The 25565-nt window shown below is 51.4% G+C and overlaps 8 protein-coding genes across 8 annotated transcripts; 4 read left to right on the forward strand and 4 right to left on the reverse strand.

The window, feature by feature from the left end:
• Positions 1 to 364: 364 nt before the first annotated feature.
• On the reverse strand, positions 365 to 1595 carry LOC6501929. Its single transcript, XM_001966672.4, has 2 exons — positions 702 to 1595; positions 365 to 549 (listed from the first exon to the last, which is right to left on the reverse strand). Exons 1-2 carry the CDS (start codon positions 922 to 924, stop codon positions 533 to 535), a joined length of 240 nt encoding a protein of 79 aa, XP_001966708.1. The 5' UTR covers positions 925 to 1595; the 3' UTR covers positions 365 to 532.
• Positions 1596 to 2255: 660 nt separating this feature from the next.
• LOC6501927 lies at positions 2256 to 2896 on the reverse strand. The gene is made up of 2 exons (XM_001966671.4): positions 2478 to 2896; positions 2256 to 2410 (listed from the first exon to the last, which is right to left on the reverse strand). Exons 1-2 carry the CDS (start codon positions 2688 to 2690, stop codon positions 2399 to 2401), a joined length of 225 nt encoding a protein of 74 aa, XP_001966707.1. The 5' UTR covers positions 2691 to 2896; the 3' UTR covers positions 2256 to 2398.
• Positions 2897 to 3030: 134 nt separating this feature from the next.
• Positions 3031 to 5119, reverse strand: LOC6501926. Its single transcript, XM_001966670.3, has 2 exons — positions 3338 to 5119; positions 3031 to 3261 (listed from the first exon to the last, which is right to left on the reverse strand). Exons 1-2 carry the CDS (start codon positions 4320 to 4322, stop codon positions 3197 to 3199), a joined length of 1050 nt encoding a protein of 349 aa, XP_001966706.1. The 5' UTR covers positions 4323 to 5119; the 3' UTR covers positions 3031 to 3196.
• A 1065-nt stretch (positions 5120 to 6184) lies between these two features.
• LOC6501899 (uncharacterized protein DDB_G0290587) lies at positions 6185 to 7104 on the forward strand. Its single transcript, XM_001966669.4, has 2 exons — positions 6185 to 6681; positions 6734 to 7104. Exons 1-2 carry the CDS (start codon positions 6243 to 6245, stop codon positions 7069 to 7071), a joined length of 777 nt encoding a protein of 258 aa, XP_001966705.3. The 5' UTR covers positions 6185 to 6242; the 3' UTR covers positions 7072 to 7104.
• A 524-nt stretch (positions 7105 to 7628) lies between these two features.
• On the forward strand, positions 7629 to 8317 carry LOC6501900. The gene has a single exon (XM_001966668.4). The coding sequence runs from the start codon at positions 7737 to 7739 to the stop codon at positions 8226 to 8228; it is 492 nt and encodes a 163-aa protein (XP_001966704.3). The 5' UTR covers positions 7629 to 7736; the 3' UTR covers positions 8229 to 8317.
• Positions 8318 to 8325: 8 nt separating this feature from the next.
• Positions 8326 to 9467, forward strand: LOC6501901. Its single transcript, XM_001966667.4, has one exon. The coding sequence runs from the start codon at positions 8823 to 8825 to the stop codon at positions 9330 to 9332; it is 510 nt and encodes a 169-aa protein (XP_001966703.1). The 5' UTR covers positions 8326 to 8822; the 3' UTR covers positions 9333 to 9467.
• A 1789-nt stretch (positions 9468 to 11256) lies between these two features.
• Positions 11257 to 11913, forward strand: LOC6501902. Its single transcript, XM_001966666.4, has 2 exons — positions 11257 to 11726; positions 11789 to 11913. Exon 1 carries the CDS (start codon positions 11351 to 11353, stop codon positions 11723 to 11725), a length of 375 nt encoding a protein of 124 aa, XP_001966702.1. The 5' UTR covers positions 11257 to 11350; the 3' UTR covers position 11726; positions 11789 to 11913.
• Positions 11914 to 14321: 2408 nt separating this feature from the next.
• LOC6501925 lies at positions 14322 to 23218 on the reverse strand. The gene is made up of 5 exons (XM_032452273.2): positions 23108 to 23218; positions 15076 to 15265; positions 14874 to 14990; positions 14659 to 14814; positions 14322 to 14590 (listed from the first exon to the last, which is right to left on the reverse strand). Exons 2-5 carry the CDS (start codon positions 15262 to 15264, stop codon positions 14486 to 14488), a joined length of 567 nt encoding a protein of 188 aa, XP_032308164.1. The 5' UTR covers position 15265; positions 23108 to 23218; the 3' UTR covers positions 14322 to 14485.
• Between the last annotated feature and the right edge of the window lie 2347 nt (positions 23219 to 25565).

A 25565-nucleotide genomic window follows, 5' to 3' on the forward strand; every position in this document is an offset into this window, starting at 1 on the left:
AGGGTCTAGACTGGATATCAGATCGGGGATCGGATTAGTTTGTATCTTTTTTTGTATTATTGGGAAAAAAGTGGAGTCAGAGTGGAGGCCAATTAGGACTGATAACCGGGCCAAAACAATACAAGCCACATACAATACAAAAAATAGCACCTGCCAGTGTCGACGACTCTGATTAGTTTCTGGCAATGGGTATTTACGTCAAGTCAGTGTTATAATTTATAAATAAAATATTTCCGAATCCACTCGAAAGGAAAAAATCCCTCTGCGATGAATATTTTCGATGCTCGTATGAGCCATTCCATTCAGATTAAATGGAATTCCAGGACAGGCTATTCCAGGCCGTTAATCAAATAAAATAAAAATATTTACTTAATTGCCGCTCTTGCGGCTATTTGATGTTTTATTACGGATTACGATTAATTAAATAGTGCGGCGTGCGAGACGGATAGATGGCATAAATAAATAGTTGGCTGGGAGGAGATTCGTGGCGATGATGATGGGTCGTTCACTTCAGGTCGGTTCGCTGCACGGGCTAGCAGCGGACGCCATCTGCAATAGAGAGGGGAGGAGGAGACTCGTTAGAGGGGACTCGAGCGGTACACAAGCGGACACTATGTAGTCTTGCGATTGCGGTGACGCACTGGGCGTATACGTAATGCGCATACGTGATATGCGTCTGGTGGCATAGGTGCCCGACCCACCTGCATTGTAGGAGATGATGCGGCGACAGTTGCCCCGGTGGTCGTGCATGTGGCACTGGGGGCAGGGCTTCTCCATCCCGTGGGTGGCCAGGATCTGGCCGCGGTGGATGCCGTTCGGCTTGAGGAAGATCACCCTGCGCGTCTCGACCGGCGCGGGGGCGCAGAACACGATCACGGCCCAGAGGCAGAGCGAGTACAGGAGCAGCTGGTGCATCGACGACATGTCTCCGATATCTACGATATGCGTCCGAATATGCGTCCAAAAAAAAGAGAGTTGAGCTAACCAAGTGGCTTGCTACGGTGCCGGCAGTTAACTGGTTTTATACGATTTTGGGGTAGCACTTCTTAAGTGTTCTCCGCCCTCTTGTCTTTCCGTTCGGCTGATAAACCTCTGGGAAGAGAGCGCGACAGGGTGTCCCTTTCCAGGGGCCCCTTGTGCGGCCCCCTGGCAGCCCACACACGGCACCCTGTTCGGCCAGCCCCGGGGGAAATCTTATCTGCCCGCCTTGTCCTCCATGCCGTTCGCAATCTGTGTAATTGAGTGCTCCGTCTTCCCCAGCACTGATTTACCGAGTTGACGAGTTGCCGAGTTGCCGAGCACGACTCCCCCGTATCTTGTATCTATATCTGAGCACGGACCTCCTGAGACCATCGGATACAGCGTCATCACGAGAGCACCCCCCAAACACTATCGTAGGACGTGGCCCAACCCACTGCACTGAACCATTCTGGGAAAGCTTTTGATCCTTGGACAAACACTGAACTGGAACTGGAGAAAAGGTATTGAATGGATCGTTTATCTATGCCAGGGACTATGAGTCAAGAGACCCGACCTAATCCAAAGTACTTATTCCAAAAGCATAATTAATAGGTGGAAACTCCGAATGGGTCGTCAAGAATGAATCGAGTATCCGAATACTTCTATCTTATCTGGAAACGTATAATGCCCACTTTCGCCCCTTGTATCTGGTGACTTGGAGCCGATCGGGGAGATAGAGCCGCGACTACTAGGACTTTTTAGCTTCATAATGCTAGTGAGCCATTCAAAATTCTGAGTAAAAGAGTGTGTTTTTTGGCAAATCACTGGCGACCGACTCCCGGGGCTACCACGCGACTCCCCATTGAGCGTTTGATTCTAATTAGTGGACGTCACGGATTTATTTGCAGACCTTATCGGCCCGGCGACTGAAATTTCCCGAAAATGTGATCGCATAAGGGTTGGGGGCTTCGTGGGAGGAGCCTCCATCGATCGTGGGTATTTTTAGCCAACTTACTCACCGATCCGCCCTTATCTCTGGTGTCTTGCGAATTGTATCTTGTATCTGGGTATCTGGGTACCCGGGTATCTAAGTATCTGCAACGCCACGAAACTCGGAAATTTCATCATAATTACGTGGGCCCCTACACGTGATGTGACGTATCTCCGATTTCGTGACGAAGCGCAAGGCCCAAGTCCAAACTCCAGGTCGCACCTTCCAGGGGGTTCTCCCCGCTAGTTCCAAGTCTGGATCGGAAAGTCACTTCACCGGATTAAGACGCAATTGCAAAATCGACTGCTTGGGAACTTGTTTTTTATTATATTTCTGTATAATCGGAATCAGCTGTCTTATCTCTCTTCATAAGCCGTCGGCGGCTTTCACTTTAATCTTTCGGCACAGACTCAAAATAAACCCGAATCCTAAAATAAGTTAACGCCGCTATCTAACAATCTGCAAGGAAAACAGAATCCGGGATGAACAGACGTCCCAATGGCAGATACTAGAGGCAGATACTCACCCTTCTGCAGCGCCCGTGGTGGTCCCTCGTGAATCCCCGGTGGCACCGATTCCCTCGCACGTCGAAGAGCATCCCCTTCCCCAGCAGGTCGGTCTGGTTCTTAGCCATCTCGGTGGACTGGGTCCTGTTTAGCTGGTTGAAGTAGATAACCTTGCCCGCCCCGCGGCAGGACGGTCCCAGAAGCAGGAGGAGCAGGAGCCACAGCATCCGCATCTCGTTCCAAGGCTCTCTCGATCGCACTGAGCCCCCAAACTTTCGTGATTGTCTTTTGACTCGGCTTATCAGCGGGCGCAAGAGATTAGCTTGTTTACTCCGCCACGCGCCTCCGGACTCGCCACGCCACGCCAGTCTCTGGCTTCCATAACAGAGACGAGGGGCGGAAAGCCTACCTTCAGGCTGACGAATACGTCTCACCTCTGGCTGCCCTTCTGAAGTACGTATTCTGATTGATTCTGCTGTCTCCTGGCCTATCTAATGGGGTCTAATGGAAGACCCATAATGGTGACAAGTCCCATCAGTATGCCCCGAACCCATGGTACACATTTCCCCAGACTAATGGTTTCTATATTCTTTGTTTTATTTGTGTCGGTTCTATCGTCTTACATCACAGGGAGGAACTCTTGGTCTGTCTCTTTTCGTACTGCTCGCATTCCCTCTTCTCCTCTCTCTTTCCGCCAAGGTGCCCAGTCTCCTGGGAGGACCCTCTCCTGGGCGTTCTTCTAGCGTGCTGTGGCGCCCGGCGCTGCACGGTACACACAATTATCCGGATCCACGGTTATAAGGTCTGGAAGAATCGATAAAGTTTAGAAAGGGCGTCCATACGGAGATAGTTTACGGAGCTCGAAGGCCCTGGCACTTACCCTGAGCTGCGTCCTTGCCGCAACTGCGATGGCTCTGGTTTCTGGGTCTTGTCCTGGACCTTCTGGGCTGCTGTTCCGCCTCCTCCTCCGAGGTGGACACCGTCCTTTCCACTCCCCTTTGGCGCAGTGTGGCCTGCACAACCGGCGCCTCTGGAGCCTCCTGCTCGTCCTGCCGCTCCTGGAGGATGTTCTCGCTGGAGGAGTGCTTGGGCGGACGCCGACGTCGGTGGCGCATCCGCTGGGAGCTGAAGCTCTCCTCGCGAATGACCAGCGTGCCGGCCTTGCTGGTGCGCAGGAAGTATCGCGGAGCCTTCTCCACCTCCAACTCCTGGGCGAACTCCGGAGAGGATTGGCGCCCCTTGGAGAGGCTGAACCGTTCCAGGATGGAGCTGTGCGAGCGCCGGTAGCGCCTCTTCTCCCTCGGCCCCGAGCTGGACGAGTTGAGCGTGGAAGTGGAGGGCGGAGTGGGGTAGGCGGGTAGCTCCTCCGCCGCCTGAAAGCGCACGCTCCGCAAGGAGCTCGACCTCCTCGAGGAAGGCTCCCAGTTGGGCAACTCATGCGTGCTGAAGTCGATGCAGCTTCCGTGGGTCTTCTTTCTCCCCTCCCCACTTCTGCCACTCGAACTCGGCGTGTGTGCGGCCGTGGGCGTAGCTGTGCGTGTGGTGGTGGGCGTGGGCGTGGCCTCCGCTATTCGCAGCCCGTGGAAGTTACTCTCCAGACTCAGGTTGGAGGTGGCGGAGCGCTTGCGGCGCCGCTGGGAGTCCCCAGAGCGGTAGGTGCCCTCCTGCTGCCCAGTGGCGTCCACCAGGAGGTTTCCGGCGTGGTCGTAGAGCAGGATGCGAGGCAGGGCGATGTTGCTGCAGCTCCTCGAGGTGCTCAGCTCCCAGTTCCAGCTGGCCGGCTTCCTCAGCTTCAGGCTGAGCAGATTGGCCAGGGGATCCTCCTCGAGGTCCTCCTGATCCTCTTCCCCCGCCGACTGGGACATTGGGGGCTGATCTTTTGGGGCAAGTCGCAAGGATTCTGGGTCTCGGCTTCCCTCCACCTGTTGCTCTTCTGTCCGCTGCCTTCTTCTGATCTGTCCCTGGCTATCTCCTCTTCTTGCTTGGCCCCTGGCCAATTTATTGTTTATCCCAACTAAGTCGGTACAGGCAGCCCTCGGTAGGGTGGCTGAAAGGCTCCCTGCAGCGTCTCCGATATGTGGCTGTTGTTATCTTTTAGGTTGTGTGGCTGTGGCTCCAGTGTGCACTCTTCTCTGGAGGTCCCCTGTAGGGCGGTCTTACTGTACTCTGCTTATTCGAACGCTGCCCACGCTTTCAATTATTTTTGGCTTCCTTTTTTTGTTTCTTGTTTTTGTTAGCATTCTCGCTCGCTCGACTTCTTCGTTTTTATGTTTTTGGCTATTTTTAGTTGATCCGCTCCCCGAGAAAGGCACTCCCCTCCCCCACTCACACCCACTTGCCCAGTTTCCCGGTTTCCCGATTTTCCCCCTCGGGCCTTCCCAGTGGTGGCATTTACGAGGTGGAGCTCACCCTGTCCCTTTTTGGGCCTTTTTTTTTGGGTCGTCGAGCCAAGAAACACACAAAACTGCACTGCACCAGAAAAAAAGGCGAGAGATTCGTATTTTCCGCAAAAGAGGTAAGAAATCGTACTGCTGGGCCTCGCACCCTCTCGCTCCAGCCCGCGTCTGCCGTCCCGCTCTCTTTCGCGTCCGATCAGCTGCGATCGCGTCGAGTTCCGCCCGCCAACGTGCCTTGTAGAGAACTGTTCGCCTAACAGCATCTCGCGGGCCCCAAAATATTCCGCCCGCCCCACTTGCCACCAGCCGCGGCCCCAGCAGCCTCCCTCCTTCCTCCTCCCGCCCCTCCCCTCTTGGAAACCCTCTTGGACTCTGCATATTTCACGCTCTCACACACCAAATACCTAGTGCTTCTCAGGCCTTCCACCAAACCTGGGGATACCCTCTTGCAGTACCAGGTATACAATAGAGACTACAATCCGTTGCCGTTAGTGATGCTTCCAAGAATCTATTATTATTAGAATCTGTTATTAAATATTATATTAAAAGGTGGTACAGTCCTAAAGGAATAGGCATAGAACTGAGACCCAACATTGTTCGAAGACCTCACCCGGTGGTGTAGCGTATCAGATATTTGTGTGCTGATTTATAAAACTTTTGTTTATCTATCACTGTCCCCTGTCCGACCCCTCGGCCCCACCCCTCGCACGCCCCGTCCCCCAGGCAGCCTCGGAAAATCGGGGAAAATACACAGATTTGTGTTATGTTATTGGGAAATGGCCGAAACATATGTGTCCGCCGACGTCTCTTGGCTAATTTGCATCGCCTGCTTGCCCCAGCCCCAGCCCCAGCCCCAGCCCCAGCCCCAGCCCCAGCCCCAGCCCCCGGTGGCAGGGGCAGACTGTTTGCCATTGAAAAATGACAAACAAACAGAGACAAGGCAGAAAAGAGAGGGAAGAACGGTCTTCCGAGAGAGAGGGAATGGGGCTCTCCACATATTCGGAGAAATATTGATGGTCGAAAGCGGTTACCGATTCGTGGGCTTATCTGTTACAAGTACTAATTGCCCCCACAATTTATGTTCCTCCCATGCAGCTGTCTGCTCTGTATCCTTACAGAATGCATAATTCCTCCCCGGAGGTCCTGGAGAAAGGAAAGTCTCATGTCCCAGCCGAACATTGACGCATCGCGGCGGGGCGTGTTGGCCATTTTTCTTCAACTCCCGAAAGTATGCTGTGCCTCTTGGGCTTCTCATGCCCCACACGGCCCCACCAAACCCACTCCGACGGGCACAAGGTCAGAAGGTTATCCGGCGGGCGATTAGCTGCCAGCCGGAGGCTTTCGCACTGCGGCACCGGACTCCGGAACAGTTTAGTTCCAAGCTACGCCATGAGCAGATCCCTTATCCCGCTTCTCGTCCTGCTCGTGGGCCTCTCCTGCCTGGTGGAGGCCCGCTTCCTGCCGGACAAGCCCCACAGGACCTACGTACGCAGGCGCCCCTCGCCCACGGACCCCGATCTGGAGATCATCGAGGTGCGGAAGGTCTACTACGAAAGGCGTCCCAAAAAGAAGGTCTTGGCTCCGTTGGACGAGGACGAGCTCGATTGGCGCATCCGCTGCGACTTTGATCCGAGTCTCATGGAGTGCCGAGGCGTGGCTCCAGTCTCGTCCACCCGACCACCCACCACCACCACCACAACCACGAGCACATCAACAACAACTACTTCAACCACAACAACTACTCCAAGACCCTCCACAACGTCCACCACTGTGGCTCCTTTAGATGAGGAGTCGTGGGACTGCAACTCGGATCCCACTCAGGAGAAATGTAAGTATATTCCAGAGCACGGACTTTTAACTGGGGATTCTCGTACTTGCAGGTGCCCCCTCGACCTCATCCAGCTCCACCACTACCGCTTCCGGCATACTGCCTGTGCTGCCCGAGGAAGAGACGCCCGAGGAGGAGGAGGACGACGATGAGGAAGAGGAGGAGGCCACCACTCCCAAATCCGAGGACGAGGACTACATGGAAATCGACGACGACGACTTGTGGGAGGATGACGTGCCCGAGGACGACGACACAAACGCGGAGAGCGGCGGGGGATCGATCGACATTAACGAAGAGCTGAACGGCGGATCAATAGGCGATAACGACCAGAGTGCCTTTGAGAAGTTTTCCTCCAACTCGGGAGATGATATGCCCGGTATCTTTACGTAATCAGACTTTGAAATAAACAGAACCCATTGCAAAGGTTGCTTTGTTTTGAAATAGTTCTTAGATTCGCTTATCATGCGATCTATGTATGTGTCGTTGTGGGTCAGTTCCAGTGTAAATACAAATTGAAGACTGTGCGGTCTATAGTATAGACTATGTACATATGTTCCATTTTTGACAGAGTTTCCGGCAGTGGCAAAAAAATATATATAGTCTGTGTATACTACATACATATGTGTACTAGACGCGTCGTTGGAAAACAAAGTCGTTCTGCCGAAAAAGGTATGGAGAGTTCGGTCGATCGGGAAGTCGGAAAGAGGCTGCCTTATCGGATAGCCTTGACCCGCGTTCCCTCTCGGGGGGTCCAGGGTCTCTAAGAGCGCTCCAGGGTGGCCGAGGGGCCACCCTCTTGCCATATATCTGTGTACATATCTTAAATCAGCGCACAATTGCTCGTGATCCGAGGCGATTGTTGTTGTTCGCAAATTGAATTACCGAGTATTACGGGCTTCGAGAAAATGCGAACACAAAGGCGCCGGAATGCGAATAAAATGAATGCGATCCGGGGCGCCCAGGTCAGTCGCCATCGAATCACCGTCAAGTCAGCGTTCAGTCTGGTTTTCAGTCGAGAAGCCACAGGAACCTACCCAGATATAGCTAAACATCCAATGATGAACTACTTCCAAGGATCCCTGATCGCCCTGCTCCTGGTAGGAGCACTGGTGGAGAGCCACGCAGGCCTCTTCGACTGCGAGGATAAGATTCCCGGGCTGGGGGATGTCAGCGACAAGATCTCGGAGATCACCGGCAGCAGAAGCAGCTCGGAGCACGAGGTGCGCGACTTCTTCAAGAACGTGGGCTGCCACATCAAGGAGGGCGCCAAGAAGCTTGGCGAGAAGGCCAAGGATCTCGGCGCCGAGCTGAAGGAAGGCGCCCAGAAGCTCGGCGAGAAGGCCAAGGTCCTCGGCTCGGACCTGAAGGACCGCTTTGACGACTTCCGCGACAAGCTGGCCAAGGACTCGGCCGAGGAGATGAGCAAGGACCGCGGCTTTCTCGCCAACGTGGAGATCATCAACCCGGACATCCTCAAGGGGGAGCAGCAGTGCGGCCACGGCCACATCCTGGACGCCTTGGGCAACTGCAGCAAGTTGAGGAAGTAGGGCTCGACCCTGCCCAGTAGACGTTAAGATTTTTTTTTTATTATTTTCCTATTATTTTTTTATGTGAATAAAAACAGAATGTGAAAGAATTCAAGTTTGGGTCTCTCTTCTCTGTCTTGTTGAGGTGCTCCTCCTTTTCTAGTTGGGCTGGAGGAGGGGACTAGTCAGACCCAGAGCGTATTATTCAATTCCCTCTAATCTAAATGCAAAGTATGGCTATGAGTCATGTCAGTTGATTTATGTTTATGCGAATCTTCCAGGGAATACTTTGATGGTTTGGATTATTGCATAAAACATTCACTCGCTCGGCTTGCTCTTTCCCTTTTCTTTTCTGGAGAATTCCCGGGAGCACCTTCTTTCTCTGTCTATATCGGGGCTTGGATCCAAATGCACTTTAGTCGCCCGACGACTTTCTCGACGAGGCGAGCTCCGAAACCCAGCTGGAACCTAGGCCCAGCCCAGTCTACCCAAGAACTTGGTCAAGTGACTGCAAACGGGTTTTAGTCGCGTTTGGGACCTCGAAGGAGAAACACCAGATCGGCGATCGAAAGACTCAAGACACCCAACTCAAGAAGCCCAAGAAACCGGAGAACGATGACTAATTCGATGGCTGTTTTATTTTTTTTGGGGCTCTGCCTGATCGGCCAACTGCAGGCAGCGGCTATAGTCTGCGGATCTGAAGCCAAGTCGGCAGCGGAGGAGGCGGATGCCACCACCCCCAGTCCCAGCGAGGTCAACAAGTTCGTCCTCAGCGTGCAGTGCACCCTGGAGAAGGCCAAGCCTTGGATAGCTAACATCGAGAAGGAGGCGAAGCTGCTCGAGGAGAAGGCCCGCGACGTCACTCGCTCCCTCTTCCAGCGCTTCAACATTCTGGTGAGTGTGCTTACCCAGGACAAGGACAAGAACAAGGACAAGGACATGGACACGGACAAGCACAAGGACCAGGAGGAGGTTTCCAGCACCACAGATATATCTCCATCCCCCTCCACACCCAAGGAGAGTAGTCCCAAGGAGGAGCTCACCACCTCGGCGCCCCCCGTCCCCATGGACTGGCTGGAGGATCAGGCTAACGAAGTGGACTTTGTCCCGGAGACCACAAAGTAGCCTGTACTATTAGCTCATAGAAGTAGACACAAATCCCTAACTTAATTAATAGAAGTAGTGGCTTAGAGCTCCTTGTATCGCAGAGTTTGCGTCGAAAATAATTTATTTACTTAATAAACACCCCAAGATACTGCAGTACTAAGATGAGTTAGTGGCTGAAGATGACTCAGTTCTGGTGACTTTCTCTTCTGAACTTTTCCCAACACTCTGTGGTCGGTTCTTGGCCAAAAATAAACAAACAGAATGCAACTCCGATCCGGTTTTGGAGCCGAGAATGAATCACAAGGGAGTCGCGTTCCAGGGGCCCCGACACTTGTTTTAATTGCCAATTGCCTGCAGCTCGGCCAAGATGCACCTCCTGAGCACCTGCGCACTCACGCTCGTGTCCTTACTCATAGTCCTCGGATTCCTCTGCACTGGAGCCAGCGTCTGGACGGGCATAGGATGCCCCTGGAGGGATCACCGTGGCTGCTGCATCTACTGGGCCAATCCACGTAAACTGAAGCCCCCTTGTGCTCCGAAAGCGAGGATGCCGCTCCCAGGAAAGAGCCCCGCGGAGAAGAGTTCGTAAAAATGAAATCTCCTAACTTAATTGTCGCGACTTTTGTGAAAAATAAAAACACAGATCTAGTTCTCAGAATCGTTCGTTTTGTGGACTTGTTGTTTCTTTTGATCAGATCTCGAGACCTCGTCTGTGTTCATTATTTGTTTCTGCGTATTATGGACTTGTCAATGAGACAGTCTCAATTTTTCCGCCTTGGGCAGTTTTCATTGAAAATGGAAGCCAGAACAGTCTGCTGTGAGACGAACTTTATATACCCTATACTTTGAAATGTGTTCCTCCGTTTAGGTCATAGGATTCAGTTGAATATACATACATATGTATGTAGCTAGCTCCATAGCTACCAGACTAATGAGCAGATTGTCACACTAGCCAACAGACGGGCAGCGAACTCTATTTCTATTGGGAACATCCGAATCGAAACACTACTTCCTAGGGTATGAAAACAAACAAGCTGCTCACTCGAACGCAACTTGATTTCGACTTTTGAACGAATCACAAGGGAGTCGCGTTCCAGGGGCCCCGACACTTGGTTTAATTGCCAATTGCCTGCAGCTCGGCCAAGATGCACCTCCTGAGCACCTGCGCACTCACGCTCGTGTCCTTACTCATAGTCCTTGGATTCTTCTGCACTGGAGCCAGCGTCTGGACGGGCATAGGATGCCGCTGGAGGGATCACCGTGGCTGCTGCATCTACTGGGCCAATCCACGTAAACTGAAGCCCCCTTGTGCTCCGAAAGCGGGGATGCCGCTCCCAGGAAAAAGCCCCGCGGAGAAGAGTTCGTAAAAATGAAATCTCCTAACTTAATTGTCGCGACTTTTGTGAAAAATAAAAACATAGATCTATGTAGTTCTCAGAATCGTTCGTTTTGTGGACTTGTTGTTTCTTTTGATCAGATCTCGAGATCTCGTCTGTGTTCATTATTTGTTTCTGCGTATTATGGACTTGTCAATGAGACAGTCTCAATTTTTCCGCCTTGGGCAGTTTTCATTGAAAATGGAAGCCAGAACAGTCTGCTGTGAGACGAACTTTATATACCCTATACTTTGAAATGTGTTCCTCCGTTTAGGTCATAGGATTCAGTTGAATATACATATGTATGTAGCTAGCTCCATAGCTACCAGACTAATGATAAGATTGTCACACTAGCCAACAGAGGGGCAGCGAACTCTATTTCTATTGGGAACATCCGAATCGAAACACTACTTCCTAGGGTATGAAAACAAACAAGCTGCTCACTCGAACGCAACTTGATTTCGACTTTTGAACGATTGAGAGGAGGCACCGAGGAGGGGAGGAGCAGCGGAACCGGTTGCCGCAGATCTGAGATCTGAGAACCGAGATCAGAGACCCGAGACCCGAGAGCCCGGAGACCGGATCGTGAGCTCTCCAGCCTATTTACGGGGCCCAGAGACACCGAGCGGTCAGTCGCGTGTCCGATCTGAAACTGTCGAGATGAAATCGCTGGTGGTGCTGTCTTTGGTGGGTCTGGTGGTGTTGGCGATGTCCGGAGAGGCCAACGCGGAACGTGCCGACTGTGATGGCGGCAAGAAGCCGGAGGACAGTGACTTCACCCACTTCTTCAAGAACCTCGGCTGCAAGGTTAAGCAGGGGGCAGAGGACGTGGCGGAGGCGGCCAAGCCCTACGCGGACAAGATCAGCGACGGCGCCAAGGACCTCGGCCAGTCGGTGGCTCACCAGTACGATGTCCTGAAGCACAAGCTCTCGGACGAGGGTTCGACGACCCCCCGCGGTGCCGTGCCCTACGACGCCCCCACCGAGAAGGTGCCCCTGGCCCCAATCGCCCCTTCGCCGCCGCCTGCCCTGTGAGGTCAGTCTTCCGTTTGGCTTTGCCGAGGGTCAAGTTAACCTTCCGTGAACCCTTTTTTCTAGGCGGACCAGAACGCACCCGGGTCTCAGTCTCTGAGGAGGATTGCATAAGATTGTTTTGGCTCAGAATTTTTTTGAATTTTTTTCATGTGATGTATTTGAAAATAAACACCTAACGAAAGTTGGAATCATGCCTTTGTCTTGCCAGCGAATCAGTCTAATGATTGGACGGGGATCGCAGATCGCTGTTTATCAACTCGAAGCTAATCGAATCAAGTGAGGTCAAGGCTCAGCCAGCAGTCTCAGCCGAAGTCTGAGAACGAGGCCGGAGCAAATACTCAAATAAATAAATAATAGTATAAGGCGTAATTGAATTATCATGCGGCCGAAACATATATATCAACAAATACCCCGAACAGAGTGACGGAGTGATCAACAGTTCGCTTCGCAATTATTCAAATTAACTTTTCGTGGAAACGATTTCCAGATACAACAGCTCGGAGCTCACGGGAACAAATAACGACAAAAAATAAACAGTTCTGTAATAGAACGTATTGTTCCCTTACGTTTAGAAAGCCTCCAATCTCCATCGCTCCAAATTATATAGCCCAGCTGCTGCTGGTCAGGCACCATGACGGGCTCGCGACTAAATAATAATACAGACCTCTAATTTCAGGAGCCGTGAGTTCTTTTTAAAACGGGCTTTAACTTTTTTTAACCAAATTTAAATACAGAGCTATAATTTAACGCCATAGAGGGCTTTCTGGGGAACTGAGGCAAAAGGGTATTAGACAATTGATCTACGATTGGTGGATCCATTCTCAATTCCATGGAGCAGCCTTGAGAAATTGTGAATATAGGACCCCTTACGATCCCCATACCTCTGTCGATGTATATCCGATTCCCAAGCGGAATACCTCAATCGAATTCTGGACTGATTCTCCATCGATCTGCATCAAAACCTGAATGCGAAATTTCAAATCCATTTTTTGTAAATTTTTCCTATGGGGCTCCCTTCAAAAGTGAGAGTTGGGGCATGTGGCTCCGACCGAAGACCATACCTCCGTCAATACTCATCCGATTCCTAAGCGGAATACCTTAAACGAATTCTGGATTGATTCTCCATCGATCTGCATCAAAACCTGAATGTGAAATTTCAAATCCATTTTTTGTAAATTTTTCCTATAGTGCTCCCTTCAAAAGTGAGAGTTGGCGTTTATGGCTCCAACCGAAGATCATAGTTCCGTCAATACTCATCTGATTCCTAAGCGGAATACCTTAATCGAATTCTGGATTGATTCTCCATTGATCTTGACATTTCGATTCGCTGCACTTTATTGTTTGTTTGGTGTTTGTTTATTTATGAGTGTGACTGCCGCAATGAAAATTTCCCGCTAGGCCGATTCGAAAATAAAGGCCGGAACACCTCCGGCATACGAATGGGATGACAGGCCTCGGCACTTACAATTCCCCAGTTGACACTGATCGAATTAGAGATAATTGGTGCAAATCGGCGATAATTTCAGGCCAGAAATTACTCATCCATTTCAGCGAAGCACTTTTTATGGATCTAGAGCTTCCGCACTCGCTTTTTAGTGCTGTTTCGGGTAGTTAGTTGATCTTGTTTCGGAGCTCGAACTAATTGTTTTGTTGTTTGAATCACTCATAAATAGTTCTGACACGAAATGAGCTGAGAACTAGACTTTTATCGGCTAAGAAGTTGTTGAACACATTCCCAGCTCCAGCAGAGCTCTCCGAGTACCCAGAAATAAGCATTAAAGTGTATAGGAATCTGTTTATCTGGCAAATACCTCCCGGCAGATGCAGAAACTGCAACTGCTCGCCAGTTTCGATAAGTTTCCTGGTATTTTTTGGCTTTTCCGTTGTTTCCCCGGCCAGAACTTTGCAGACGCCTTTCCCAGGCCTTGCCCCGCCAGGTTGCTCATACGCACAGTTGGCCAGCCCACTGGCAGGAGGAGGGGTGGGGCGGTGAGGGCTTGCGACAGTCATTACCGCCAAAGTTTTGTCGGCCAGCGTACTTTCGAGACAGCCATCTCATGGGCATCGAATTATGACACTTTTAGTGGTTTCTGCTAACTATGCGGGGGCCCGGCTCCTGCGCAGGACATGCGGGCCCGAGGAGGTCCTGGAGGGGGGCCAGGACCAGACACAAAACTGTCTTTGTATTTTGGCAAGTTTTGCCGTTTGAATTTGTTTGCAACTTTACTTCGATTTCACAAAGTTGCAGCCATGTGTGGGATATAGGGAAGCCCCCACTGAGAAAAATGCTTCTTCTCATAAATATAATTCTAAAAAAAAATATATTTCCAGCAAAATGAAGGACATCTAGAGCACAGGATGGAACAAGGAATAGCTAGGACCTTAAGACCTTAAACATAATTATTTTATGGAGAAATCTGTCCCCATTTTTGGAGACACTGCAGTTTTCCCTTTTGGCTTCCGGTTTGGTCCTTTGTCGCCCGCTCCTGGTTTTGACTGGCTCCTGTTTTTACTTGCTTTATTTTGAATAAAAGTTTATCAATAAAATTATGAAAGAAAACTTTTTAATTTGACGCACAATAGTCGTAGACACGAGTCCGTATGCGTTCGGGGACACTTTCCCCATTTTATTCAATACAGATACAGTCGAAAAAAAACCATTAAATAAATAAAGTTATGGAGTAATAGAAAAATGGAGGAGCAGCCTATCACAGAGACAACTATCAGGCACTTGGGGAAGGGGCGTGGCCCGGCTCAGTGTCAGCCCTTGAGACTTTTCAGTTTGTTCTTCTTCTCGACGGCCAGGCTGTTGGCGAACTGCTTGTCCGCCTCGGCCTTGTACTCGGCCAGGTTGTACTTGGTGGCCTAAAAGGATAGTAGAGAGGGGGTGAGTGGAAGGACCTGCATTTCCGGCTCGATATGCCACTACGTACGTTGAGGGCCGTGCTGAACTCGCTCATCGCCAGGCGCTGGAGGCCCCGGAAGTTCCTCCCCAGGAGCCTGCCCAGCTCGTACCTCGAGATGGAGAAGGACTCGGTTGTCGTGGGGGGCTCCTCGCTGTCCCCTCCGCTCTCCTCGCCACTGATGGACTGGGGAGATTTCGAATTCAGTTAATAGTGTCTTTAGGGAGTAACCCGGATGATCTTACGGGCTTCTCGGTGGTCACGCGAGGGCTGCTCGTGGGCTTGGCTGGTCCAGGATCGCTGAATTGCTCGTTCACCACGTTGTAGACGTCGTTCAGGGTGTTCCGTGTGTCCACATATTGCTTGAATAGGTAATAATTGAAGGTCAAAAGGTTAGAAGGTCAGAGTAGCTTAGGGTTACGGCAGAAGAGGACTAAGGATACTTACATCCACTATCAGGTTCTTCGTGATGACCATCTTCTGGAAAAAGTCCCAGAAGATGCCGCGCTTGTGCCGGACATGGGGCGAGTCCTGGGCAGCCCCTTGGCCTGCGCCCTGGGCCAGGGCCAGCCCTACAAGGACGCCGACCACCAAAAGAGTGAACGCCATCCTCCTCCCGTCTCCTCCGAAGTGCATCCTGGAAAGTGGCACAAGATTGTAGTCGTTTAAGTGATTAATTCCTGGCAAACTGCATCGATCCGCGACAGGAGCTGTCGTCGGCCAGAAAAATATATAGGGACATAGGGAGCCACGCCCCCGATGCATAAATCATGTTCAGTGGCAGCCCGAAAGGGGGTCGTACACAGAAGGGCAGAAGAACAAAATTGAAATGGAAATGGAAACGCGGATATGGCGAAAGCAGACGTCAATAATAAAGGGGGTCCAGGGGCGGGGAAATGCTGAAATTGCGGTGACAGTGGGGCGTGACTAAGGGGGAAGGAGTTTGTTATTAATTTGGCACTTCTCTGTATCCCTAACGTCCGAAATCCCCCAGCTATTTTTGCATAATTGCGTAGGAGAGAGCCCCGAAAAGAATGCATCAGAGACCGAAACTTACAAACTGTAGCCCCCTTTTTCGCAGCAGAAACAAAAGCCCCGAATTGTGGGAAAATCGCTGTTTTTATAATGAATATAATTAGGAAAATTGCCAAAGTAGCTTAATAAATTTTTACAATTTAATTGCTTTTCTGTGCGACCCCCTGGCTCCCTGCCCCTGCCCCTCAACTGGGAAAAATATTCAAATGGCATTTAGGGTTTCGGTTTTGGTTTGGGGTTTTGGGTTTTGGGTGTCACCTGTTCGGGCGTCGTGTGTGGCGCCTCGTAAGCCCCTCCGGGCTAGAGTCCGTTAATAGGGAGTCGCGGCCGGAGCCCCGGGCTCTATGGCTCGAAATTGTCGGCTTAATTGCTTGGCCATAATTTGCAGTGCGTTCCGAAACTAATTTAAATTATTTCAATGCCAAAGCAGATGATAAAAAGTTATTTTTATGCCCGATTATGCTGAATTGGAAAATGCAATGGCCTTTGGGCCACAAAAGGACATAATACAACTGTTTTCACAATATTTTAATAATAATACTGAGTAATAAACCCCCAAAGGGTGCTGGTAATATTGAACTTGTTGGGAACTCCTCTCTATGGATACCATTATAGTCGGGCAGTGCATTAGGTCCTTTTTACGGGGACTGCTCCCGGACTGCTCCTGTCCGCTCTCCCCCATCGCCCGGGCAACCAATTCGGAGTCTGCTGCTCCCACACACGTACTCTCCCCGGGAGCGGGCGAGTCAATTGCCTTTCCGTAGACAATCGCTTGATGCTTTAATGCTACTCAAGTGCTCCAAACTCTTTTGCCGGGCGAATGATGATACAACAACTGCCATAAAAGTACCAACAACACCATAACGGGAATTGGAGAAACGAAAAATAAAGGAACTTGGGAGCAAAAAATGAGAAAGCAGAGCGAAAATAGTACTTGAAGTGAAAACTTTTGCTTTTTCGAGAGCGCTCCCTCCCCCGTCCAACCTTTATCTGTGCTATAAAATTGCACACACACACACACAAAGACACTCTGGCAGGAGCATATGCATATCCTTATTTCTATAGATTGACTGTTGGAGCGCAAGGAGGAGGAGGTGGGGCGCAAGGAAGGATCTGGAGAAGCTTCTATTGCTGCATCAAAAAAATAAACAAACATTTCATTGAGTTGAGTTGGGGAGTTTTTTCGGGTTTGGAAGAGGGAGTGTTCACTCTGGAGCAGCCAGAGTCTTTCGGGCAGAAGGATAGCCCCCTCCCGTTGCCGCTCTTTCTTAGCCGCTTCCAGGACATGAGCAAAGTGATTGCTTAATTGCCAAAATTCATTGCTCAGATTGATGGACTGAGAAAAAGGATGGAGTGCGAACTCCCTGGAGTATTTATCGAGCAAGGGGTCTCTGTGAGGAAGGCTGTATCTCTGCTGGAGGACATCAGGGCATTTGAGACTCAAGCTTAAATAATTTCCCTTTCGCGCCAAACTGCGAATGGGATTTCCTCGCTAGTGGGTAGTGTGGCCGAAGGAGGCTCCTTTCCCTTTCCTACGCTCTCTTGCTCTCACGCTCTCAATCTCTCCACACTCCCGTTCTCACCACACTCTCATTCTCACCACGCTCTCGTTCTGGCCGTGCAACAGGTTGCATCTGAAGTTGCCGATCGCAGCCATTTTCCTTCTTCGTCCGCATCCGAAAGTTTGGCGTTGGTTTCTCAAAGCGATTTCTTATTGGAAATCTGATTTAAATCTATCAAATAGGAACAAGTCATCTCCATTAGAACAGATCCGTCGTCTAAAAGTGAGTGCCAGTGTCCTCGAAAGGAAAACGCGAGTGTTTGTCCGGATGAGCCGGTTAGCTGTTCTAAAGTCGCGGATTTCAGTGCTCCGTGGGGGGAACAGGATGAAAACAGGGGACAGACCATCCTAGAACCCATTCTCGAAACAATTACTCGTCTGTACAGCGATTGCTGAGTTAATTTCTTACTATTCGCGTCGGTTCTCCTTCTTGCTCTCCTCCTTTCGCGTATTCGCGTTCGCGTACGTGAGTGTGTGGGCGGCAATCCCGCAGATACGGATGCCGAGCGAGACAGCTGCATCTCCACGAACGGGGAGGTGGAAACCAGCGATTGAAGTACAGTTGCGTGTGAGTTGCAAGATTCATTTTCGTCTCTCTTTTGTCATTTGAATTTCTTAACCCATTACTCGTATTAGGGTGGGCTCGATATTATTATAATTATTATTATTTTGTATCTTTTAACCTCAATTAAAATCTTCAAGATATGCATACTTTGAGATAACTAATAGCTGTTGCAGAATCCCCACTTAGCGTTCTCCGAGTGCATCCATTTCGGTCTCATCCTCTCTCCTGCCCCTCCCCCCCTCTCCACAGTGTTGTCATTATCGGTGTCTTGTCCGTATTTGGTGTTGGCTTCTCCCCCCGCCCCCCACCTTGGGCATTTTAATTATGCCCTAATGGCGCATAATAGCCGTTCTGACTCTCCCTCCCTCCGCTGCTCCCCGCCCCCCGCTCTCCCTGTCCCGCCGACTCTCATTACTCGCCGGCTAACGGCATTGGCATTTTGTTCGTCCTGTACTTTGGACATTTTTTGAGTAGATTTGCCCCCTCCCCGCTCCCCACCGGCGACTGTCCGTCGCCAAAGCCACTCGTCCTGGCTTTCTTCAGGTAAATTTGCTTTGGCCCGCAGCTGGAAACCCTTTGGAGCACCCTGCCAGGAGCAGCTCGGGTAGCTGCGACTGTAGAGTCGCAGTATCTGTCAGATATCATCTGACTATCTGAAAACTATCCTCCTTGGGTATCTGTTAGTCCTTTCAGCGATTCCCCCCCCTCCACTCGGCGTCCCTGCCCAGTCGGCTTCACTCCTCGTCCTTTATCCCATTTCTTCTCTATTTTGCTTACTTTTGTTACCAGTTTTTCGGCAATTTTCGTTGCACTTTTGTGCACGCTTTGATTATTTTATTGCCTCCGTCCCCTCCCCCGCCCCGCCGCTCCACTGGCTTGTTCAAACTTCATTTGAAATTAAAACTTTTTCGGCCAAGGACTGTGGGCGGGAGGCGGTGGCAGTGGCAGTGGCAGTGGGAGTGGTAGTGGCTCTGGCCAACGCATTCTTGATTATGTTTTCCAACTGGCTCATCAACCGGCCAACAAAACTTTGTAATTATATCAATGAGTGGTCCTGGCTGCTGGCGGTGGCGGGAGGGGAGGGGAGGGGCGTGCCATTCGAATTGGACTGTCGGGCAAGACCAGAGTGAGAACCAAAAATCAATCAATTTGCGTCGCTCGTCTCTCTCAAAATATTTTTGCATGGCATTTCAATTAAATTTGATTTGATTTGATGCAATGCCCTGCAATGTGCTCCGGTTCGTTGCTCGGCGCTCTCTCAAGCTCCTGCTCCTGCTCCGGCTCCTGCTCCTGCACTGAGAGAAGCGCAGGCTGCCCCGAAGCAGGGCCACCCCCTTGTCCGCGCTTGTTTCTCGCAGTGTTGCTTCCAACACTCTCCGAGCCCTGCATGTGTGTGAGAAACGGGGGAGTGGGGAGTGAGTCCCGAGTCCTGAGTCCTGAGTCCTGGCAGACCCAAGCAGTTCAAGCTGACGATGTGCCTGGCATATTGTTCATGTAACTAATGATACACATGCAGGAGCCACAGCGTCGGAGGTCCTGCCAGAAAGAGAGGCTTAGGCGGAGCTGGAGCTAGAGCGGCCGGCAGGGGGGCGGGGGGGCAGTGCGACAATTGCTGCCTAGGATCTCGCCTCATTTTGCATTTGCATGCTAAGTACCAATTAAACGAGACTTAAGAGCGATTTAAATGTCCTCGATATGTCCCTGAGCTGGCAGCGACGCCGGCAGCGCTTTGGGAACCTGTGGGTGTGTGAGTGCGCCGCTGCCAGTGTGTGTTGTCGGCAAGTGCATGTGTGCTCGAGAGGGTGTCCCGGGGACGGGACACACTCCCCTACAGTGCCCGCTGGGAGCAGAGTCAAATCCCTTGAATATGTAATATGTTTCGTTTGGAGTTTCGAGGACGATTCTCCCAGTTATGTCCTTGTTCCAATTTATTCGATTTTCAAATAAAACTGGAGGTGCCGCACTCCTGGAGCCCACTGTGCCCGACTCGGAGGGGCAGCACAAATTATGCGAATCGGTGGCATCTTATCAACATTTGTAGCTGCAGCGGGCCCCTGCGGCACACACAACTTGGTCACTTTTGTCCTGCACCTGCATAGGGCACGACCCTTGCCCCATGCCCCATGCCCCATGCCCCATGCCCCATGCCCCATGCCCCAATTTCGAAATGCGAATTCGATTTCAGTTTCGGTTTCAGAGCTTCGATTCCTGTGTTCTGCGTGTGCTTTTGCGAAATTATCGAGTTACATGTGGCAGAGTTTCGGCCATTTTTGTTCATTACACGCACGCACCCTTTCCTGCCTGCCACAGGGGGGCGAGGGGGAGTCTAAAGCCTGGAGGGCCGCACTCGGCATAATGTAATGAAAAATAAATAAATCCAACGTGCCCATAAACCCGGGCAGTCATAAAATGTGCGTTTATTGAAATTAAAGCCAGCCAGCTCTGGCCAGGGGTGGAGGGGTCAGGGGCATGGGATGGAATGGGAGGGGGCAGGTGGTGGTGAGGGGGCAGCTGGATGGGAGGGGGGGCTGTCTAAGGTGAGGTGTCGAGTCGGAAGCGATCATAAAACTAAAACAGACACAAACTTGACCGAGGCAAAGTCTTGAATAATAAATGCTAATAAAGCTTTACGATGATGTTGGAGGGTTCCAGGAGGCATGGCCGGGGGGGAGCGGGGCGGGGGCGACCCTAGCTGACCCGAGGACACACACACATGCCACACCCTGCCCCCCGCTTCCCGCCCCACCCACAAGCTGGGAGCCACGTAAAAGTTAAACAACACGAAATTCCATTAAGCGAATGGATTGCCATTCATAACTGTCCTCGGAATTGTGTGTCTGTCGGAGTGTGCGTGGGTGTGTGTTGGTGAGTGGGGTATGGGGTGTGGGGTGTGGGGTGTGGGGTGTGGGTGTGCGGGGTGTAGGTGTAGGTGTAACGACAAACAAACCCCGGAACAGGACGAGAGTGGCCTGGCAATAAATGGCGAGCATTTATGAATATTCGGCACTCAGGTGAGGGCTGTGGGGGAATCTGGAGTAGTTGTGTTTTAAACTCGGAAAGAAATGGAAGGAGTAGTAAGATGCTAGTTCCGATGCCTAATAGCTCCGAAAGAACGCTCCGCCGGCTAATTTAATCCGCCAGAAATCAGAGCTCGGACAATAAACATTTAATGCAATCACAGCTTAACGGGGACGGGCACGAATTCCAGGGGAAGCGGGGGCAGCAGGACTCCCCTAGAACACAGCCACACGCACACAGAAGCCAAGCCACACAAGCAGCCAGCCAGCCCCTCCCCCGCCGCACTTAAATGTGGCACAGAGTGTGTTTACTTGGGGCATCGCATAAAGGTGACCGGACTTAGTGATATATCATTTATTGTCAGCACTGGCCGCGCCCGCCATTTGTAAACTCAACCGGAAAATTGCTTTTCTCAGCGCGTGGAGCTGACCGCCCGCCCGCAACCCTTGACCCCTGACCTGCCATCTGCCATCTGACCCCTGCCCTCCCTGCCTCCGGAACTCTGGTCTGTTTTTCCCCCGCTAATGGCCGGCTGGAAAGAGGAGAACACATGGTGTTTGGCTTGTCGCTGGAGCAGAAATTGCTTGCAATTGTAATTAAATCCGAAACTGAGAGGACTCCGGGCTACTTAATTGTTTGGCATTAACATTATTATATGCAGGACTTCTGGGAGGGGGGGGACTGGTAGTGGGAGATAGAGGGGACTTCCCAGCCCCCACTCAGTCAGCCATCGGGCCGTGTACGTGATCGCCGGGGCCAGCTCATAACTTATAATACGTATACGCCCCGTCGTCCTGGCCCGGCTACGTGCCAACTGTCAGAAGACGGCATCCTGCCGCGAGGATATCGCACAACGAAGGCGAGTCAATAAATAAAGCAAACATATTGATATGAGGAATGGGTGCTGTGGGAGGGCTGCACTCTAAGCCATTCCGCAAAATACGAACTTTCCGTATAATTTTTAATCCCAGCCTCCCCCGAACTCCCCGCGCTTTCTAATGCTGTATAAACACATGTGATTGTCCTGCCAGCAGCTGGCCAGGTTCCCAGCCGGGCTGCCAGGACACAGGAGAAGTGCCTGTTCTGGGGAAATGGGCAGGGTCGCCTCGCAGGTAGTCGCGTCTTGGCCAACCACTTGGCACCTCCGTCCGCGCATATAATAATCGTAAAATGCGCCATCGGGGAAAACACAATATAAACGAGCCCCAAAGCAGAAATTGAAAACAAAATATCAAATGCTAATCATGCCACAACTATCAGAGGCCGACCTTGACTTTCATGCATAAAACACAACAGAGGCCAACAAAGCGACGTTGTTGGCCGTTTTTGCGGCGGCTCTCACCAAAACTCCGCCGCTTTGGGCCCAATATTTTTGTGGTCAACAGGGGAGCGGGGAGGGCCCTGGGGGTCACAGGTAAGACCGATGCGCCGACACTGACAGGTGACAATTGCTAATTGATGAGTGAAGGCCGACAGCGTTCGTGTTTTTCGGGCTGTGGGCCCCAGAGCTGGGCGAATTTGGGCTAATTGGAAAGCGATGATTCACGAACGTTTTCGTTCAAAAATGTTGCACGTAAACAGGGTTTCTTAATGTCTCCGCTGGCGGGTACCCGGTACTACTGCACTGCACCTGCCCGCCCCCCAGTTTTCCAACCTCCAGCGCTGGCACACAGACTGCACAGGCCGCGTTGAATAACCAACTGCACTCGCTCCACAGCCGCGGGGGGCGGCCGCGAGGGGCGTGGCCAGCGGAGCCCGACAATTGGGTCAACAGTGTTTACACGCTGCTGCGCATGCGCCGCCGCTGCCGCTGCCGCTGCGAGTTGCGACTCGCGACTCGCGAACAAGAAATCCAAACAAGCCTTTCGAAAAGCTATTCGTCTTTGATCTCTCGGCGTGGAATTCGTCTGTTTATCTTTATAGTGCGTTTCAAGGTCGCCGAAGACTTCGATGGCCGTGCTGGCCTTATCGGCGCGATATCTCCCGACCCGTCGAACTCGAATCCGGAGCAAGGCGATCCGGCCAGCGATCTGACTCCAATTCGACGAATGGAATTTATTAAAAATGCAAAGCCACTGAGAAGCACTTATCGGGCTGGCACGGGGGGTGTTGCCTCTCGAAGGCGCCAGTGACATGCCACTTGGAACTTGGGACAGCAATTAGCAACTTCCCCGACACACTGGCCAAGATGTTTCCTCAACGCCTCTCAGGGGTTAATGGTCAGACCGCTTGCCACATAGTACGCACTGTTAGGGAGCACTTGCTGGGCGCTCGAGGCACACAAAAAAAATAAGACTCACTTTCGATATCTGGATTTCGAATCACGATCTCAGGCGGATTGGACGACTTGTTGGCCCACTTGGTTTTGGCGCACGCGAAGGAGAACTAAACGCCAAATTGTTTAAACTTTGTGCAGCCTCAAAAAAGCGGCTGCGACTGCGACTGCGACCGCGGCTGAGGCTGAAGCAGCGACAGAGGCAGAGACAGCGACCAAGCGTATTGGGCTGAACCGAGTACAGTGGAAGAAAATGTGAGCAGAGCTGTGCCCATGTAGGCTCGAAGCTATGTGTCTCGGACCCCCAAGCCCCAGTGAATATGATTTCTTTGAAAGCCATATTCCGCTCATGCGGTCCACTGTCGTAAGCCGGGTTTCGAGAAGTGCAGTCGCCGGCTCCGACTGCGACGGCGACTGCGACTGCGACCGCAACGGCGGAGCTGTAAAGTAAGTTTTGTTGTAACCGCCAACGGCACAAGCTGCAAAAGCCACGTTAAGAGCTCGGCCGAGGCAGCTCAGAGCTGCCCCTTGGCGTTGCATAACCGCCGGAGTAATGGACACTGAAGTACCCGCCTCGAACCTTGGGCCAGACATGTGTAATCAGGTGTAATTGGCCCGTAAGACTGGGAGGTTGTGAGTACTCGCTGCTGAGGGTCTCGGATCTCGGATCTTGGACCTGGGTTCTGGGTTCTGGGTGCTGGAGGTTCTGGCAGCCCAGCAGTCAGACACCTGGGCGCCCAGTAGGCCTGGGCGCTAAAAAGCAGAGGTTTTTATGTAATAGCCGCGCTAATTGATGCGCTTTTGCCGGAGGGGGGATGCGATAAAAAACGCGAAAAGAGCAGCACTTACGACCCATCAAAAACAGCCACAATCACCGGCTTTAATTGCCATTACTTTCGCGGCAGTGCAAAAATAGGCAGCGAAGAGCGGAGCTGTTGTTTCGAAAAGCGGATAAAAACTAAACATTTTCTTGATATGTTTATCGCGCCACTAACAACAAAAAACGGCAGCGGCCAAACGAAACCAAAAGTCAACAGCGAGCGAGATACAAATAAACAAACAAGCGCCAGCAGAAAGAAAAAAGACACTCGCTTTCCACTCCGGATGCAATGTATGGTGCGGTTCGGCACCGACATTTAAAAAACCGGAACCGAAACGGAAAAAATCCACCGAAAAGCGCATAAGCCGGCCCGAAAAAAATGCGGAGTAGGGAACCTTCGGATACCCATTGCGGTGGGTATTACCTAACCCTAGAGAACCGCTGGCCGGGCCGAGAGGTCGGACTCATCCCAGAACCCTCCCAGAACCATCACGGAGATCTACTTTCCGTGTGCCGTCAGTAATTGCTGATCATTCCGGAGTCCGACCCGGCCCTCTGGCCCCACTTCTGTGTGATTAATTAAGCAAAGTGTGGATTCGGGCCGAGTCGAGGCGGCTCGGAGAACTGTAAGCCAGGCCCAAATTTGCACAAAATGGTCTCAATTAAGCTCGTTGACTCGCCCCTCCTGCCGGCCGTCCGCTCGCCCGGCCGCCCGTCTGCACAAACAAATAAATTTTTATTTAATTAAAATACTGAAAATAAAAGTAGCCTCCCCGCCCGCCCGACGACACATTGCCAGATAAACTTTTATGGCATTAAATGCAAAAATGTCGACAGATGTAGATGCAATGAACTCCGCCCTCCCGGCCGGGCCTGCTGGATGGGAGCCATGGGCGTCCGGCTTAGCAGCAAATATTTACAGGAACCGTGGGACATGTCCGCACTTCGCACCCAATAATGGTCCAATGGTGCTCATTAGGAGGTGAGTGGCGGAGGAAGTCCAAGGGCAGGGCTGACCATAATCCACTGCGGAGGCACTAGAGTCGAGTCCAGTTCCGGGGGCCCATCGATACTGTTGGCGGGAAATGTGACCTGGCCCACGGTCGCTCTTTTTGCAGGTCTGCGAGCCTGCATTTTACATATGTATTTATGTATTTATTTTGGCCATAAATGAAATATGCATAACGTAATATGCAGTTGGTGAAATGTCGGTTTTCGGTATTTGTTAAAGTATTTTGGAGGCCTTTTTCATTTCGTTATTGTGCTCACCTGCCCCCAGCCCCCATCGCCAGTGGGGCATTTCTGAATATTTAAAATATATTAATTTTCAACAACAGAGCAAAATGTGTGCCAAATCGGAGAATAGGAGTGGTCGGGTGCAGGTCGCCTTTTTGTTGCACACTTTTCATTAGATTTCAATTTGATTGTCGAACGAAAAAAGGCCTTCCTTCCTTCCTTCCGATGCTGGGTCGCTCTGCAGCTCCTGCCCCGCAGGACACTGTGGGCATTTATTCGATAAATACGGTTTGCTGGGCCGGGAATTCTGCAAGCCGGCCATCAAACCGAATGCTTCTGGAATAGCTCCGTGCAGGTGAAATAGGAAATACAGTAAATATTTCATCGAGTTATTTGTTATGAATGAAAAATTCCCAGGTCCTGCCAG

This window comes from Drosophila ananassae, chromosome XR (genome assembly GCF_017639315.1).
Source record: "Drosophila ananassae strain 14024-0371.13 chromosome XR, ASM1763931v2, whole genome shotgun sequence".
Taxonomy (NCBI): domain Eukaryota; kingdom Metazoa; phylum Arthropoda; class Insecta; order Diptera; family Drosophilidae; genus Drosophila; species Drosophila ananassae.

Bases quoted from the DNA above. Each gene is read 5' to 3' on its own strand.
- LOC6501925 (XM_032452273.2), bottom strand. From the start codon at position 15,264: ATGCACTTCGGAGGAGACGGGAGGAGGATGGCGTTCACTCTTTTGGTG. The intron at 14,815-14,873 runs GTAAGATCATCC...AAATCTCCCCAG, and splicing joins GCGTGACCACCGAGAAGCCC to TCCATCAGTGGCGAGGAGAG. The intron at 14,591-14,658 runs GTACGTAGTGGC...CTATCCTTTTAG, and splicing joins AGTTCAGCACGGCCCTCAAC to GCCACCAAGTACAACCTGGC.
- LOC6501929 (XM_001966672.4), bottom strand. From the start codon at position 924: ATGTCGTCGATGCACCAGCTGCTCCTGTACTCGCTCTGCCTCTGGGCC.
- LOC6501900 (XM_001966668.4), top strand. From the start codon at position 7,737: ATGATGAACTACTTCCAAGGATCCCTGATCGCCCTGCTCCTGGTAGGA.
- LOC6501899 (XM_001966669.4), top strand. From the start codon at position 6,243: ATGAGCAGATCCCTTATCCCGCTTCTCGTCCTGCTCGTGGGCCTCTCC. The intron at 6,682-6,733 runs GTAAGTATATTC...TCGTACTTGCAG, and splicing joins GGATCCCACTCAGGAGAAAT to GTGCCCCCTCGACCTCATCC.
- LOC6501926 (XM_001966670.3), bottom strand. From the start codon at position 4,322: ATGTCCCAGTCGGCGGGGGAAGAGGATCAGGAGGACCTCGAGGAGGAT. The intron at 3,262-3,337 runs GTAAGTGCCAGG...CGATTCTTCCAG, and splicing joins CGGCAAGGACGCAGCTCAGG to ACCTTATAACCGTGGATCCG.
- LOC6501927 (XM_001966671.4), bottom strand. From the start codon at position 2,690: ATGCGGATGCTGTGGCTCCTGCTCCTCCTGCTTCTGGGACCGTCCTGC.
- LOC6501902 (XM_001966666.4), top strand. From the start codon at position 11,351: ATGAAATCGCTGGTGGTGCTGTCTTTGGTGGGTCTGGTGGTGTTGGCG.
- LOC6501901 (XM_001966667.4), top strand. From the start codon at position 8,823: ATGACTAATTCGATGGCTGTTTTATTTTTTTTGGGGCTCTGCCTGATC.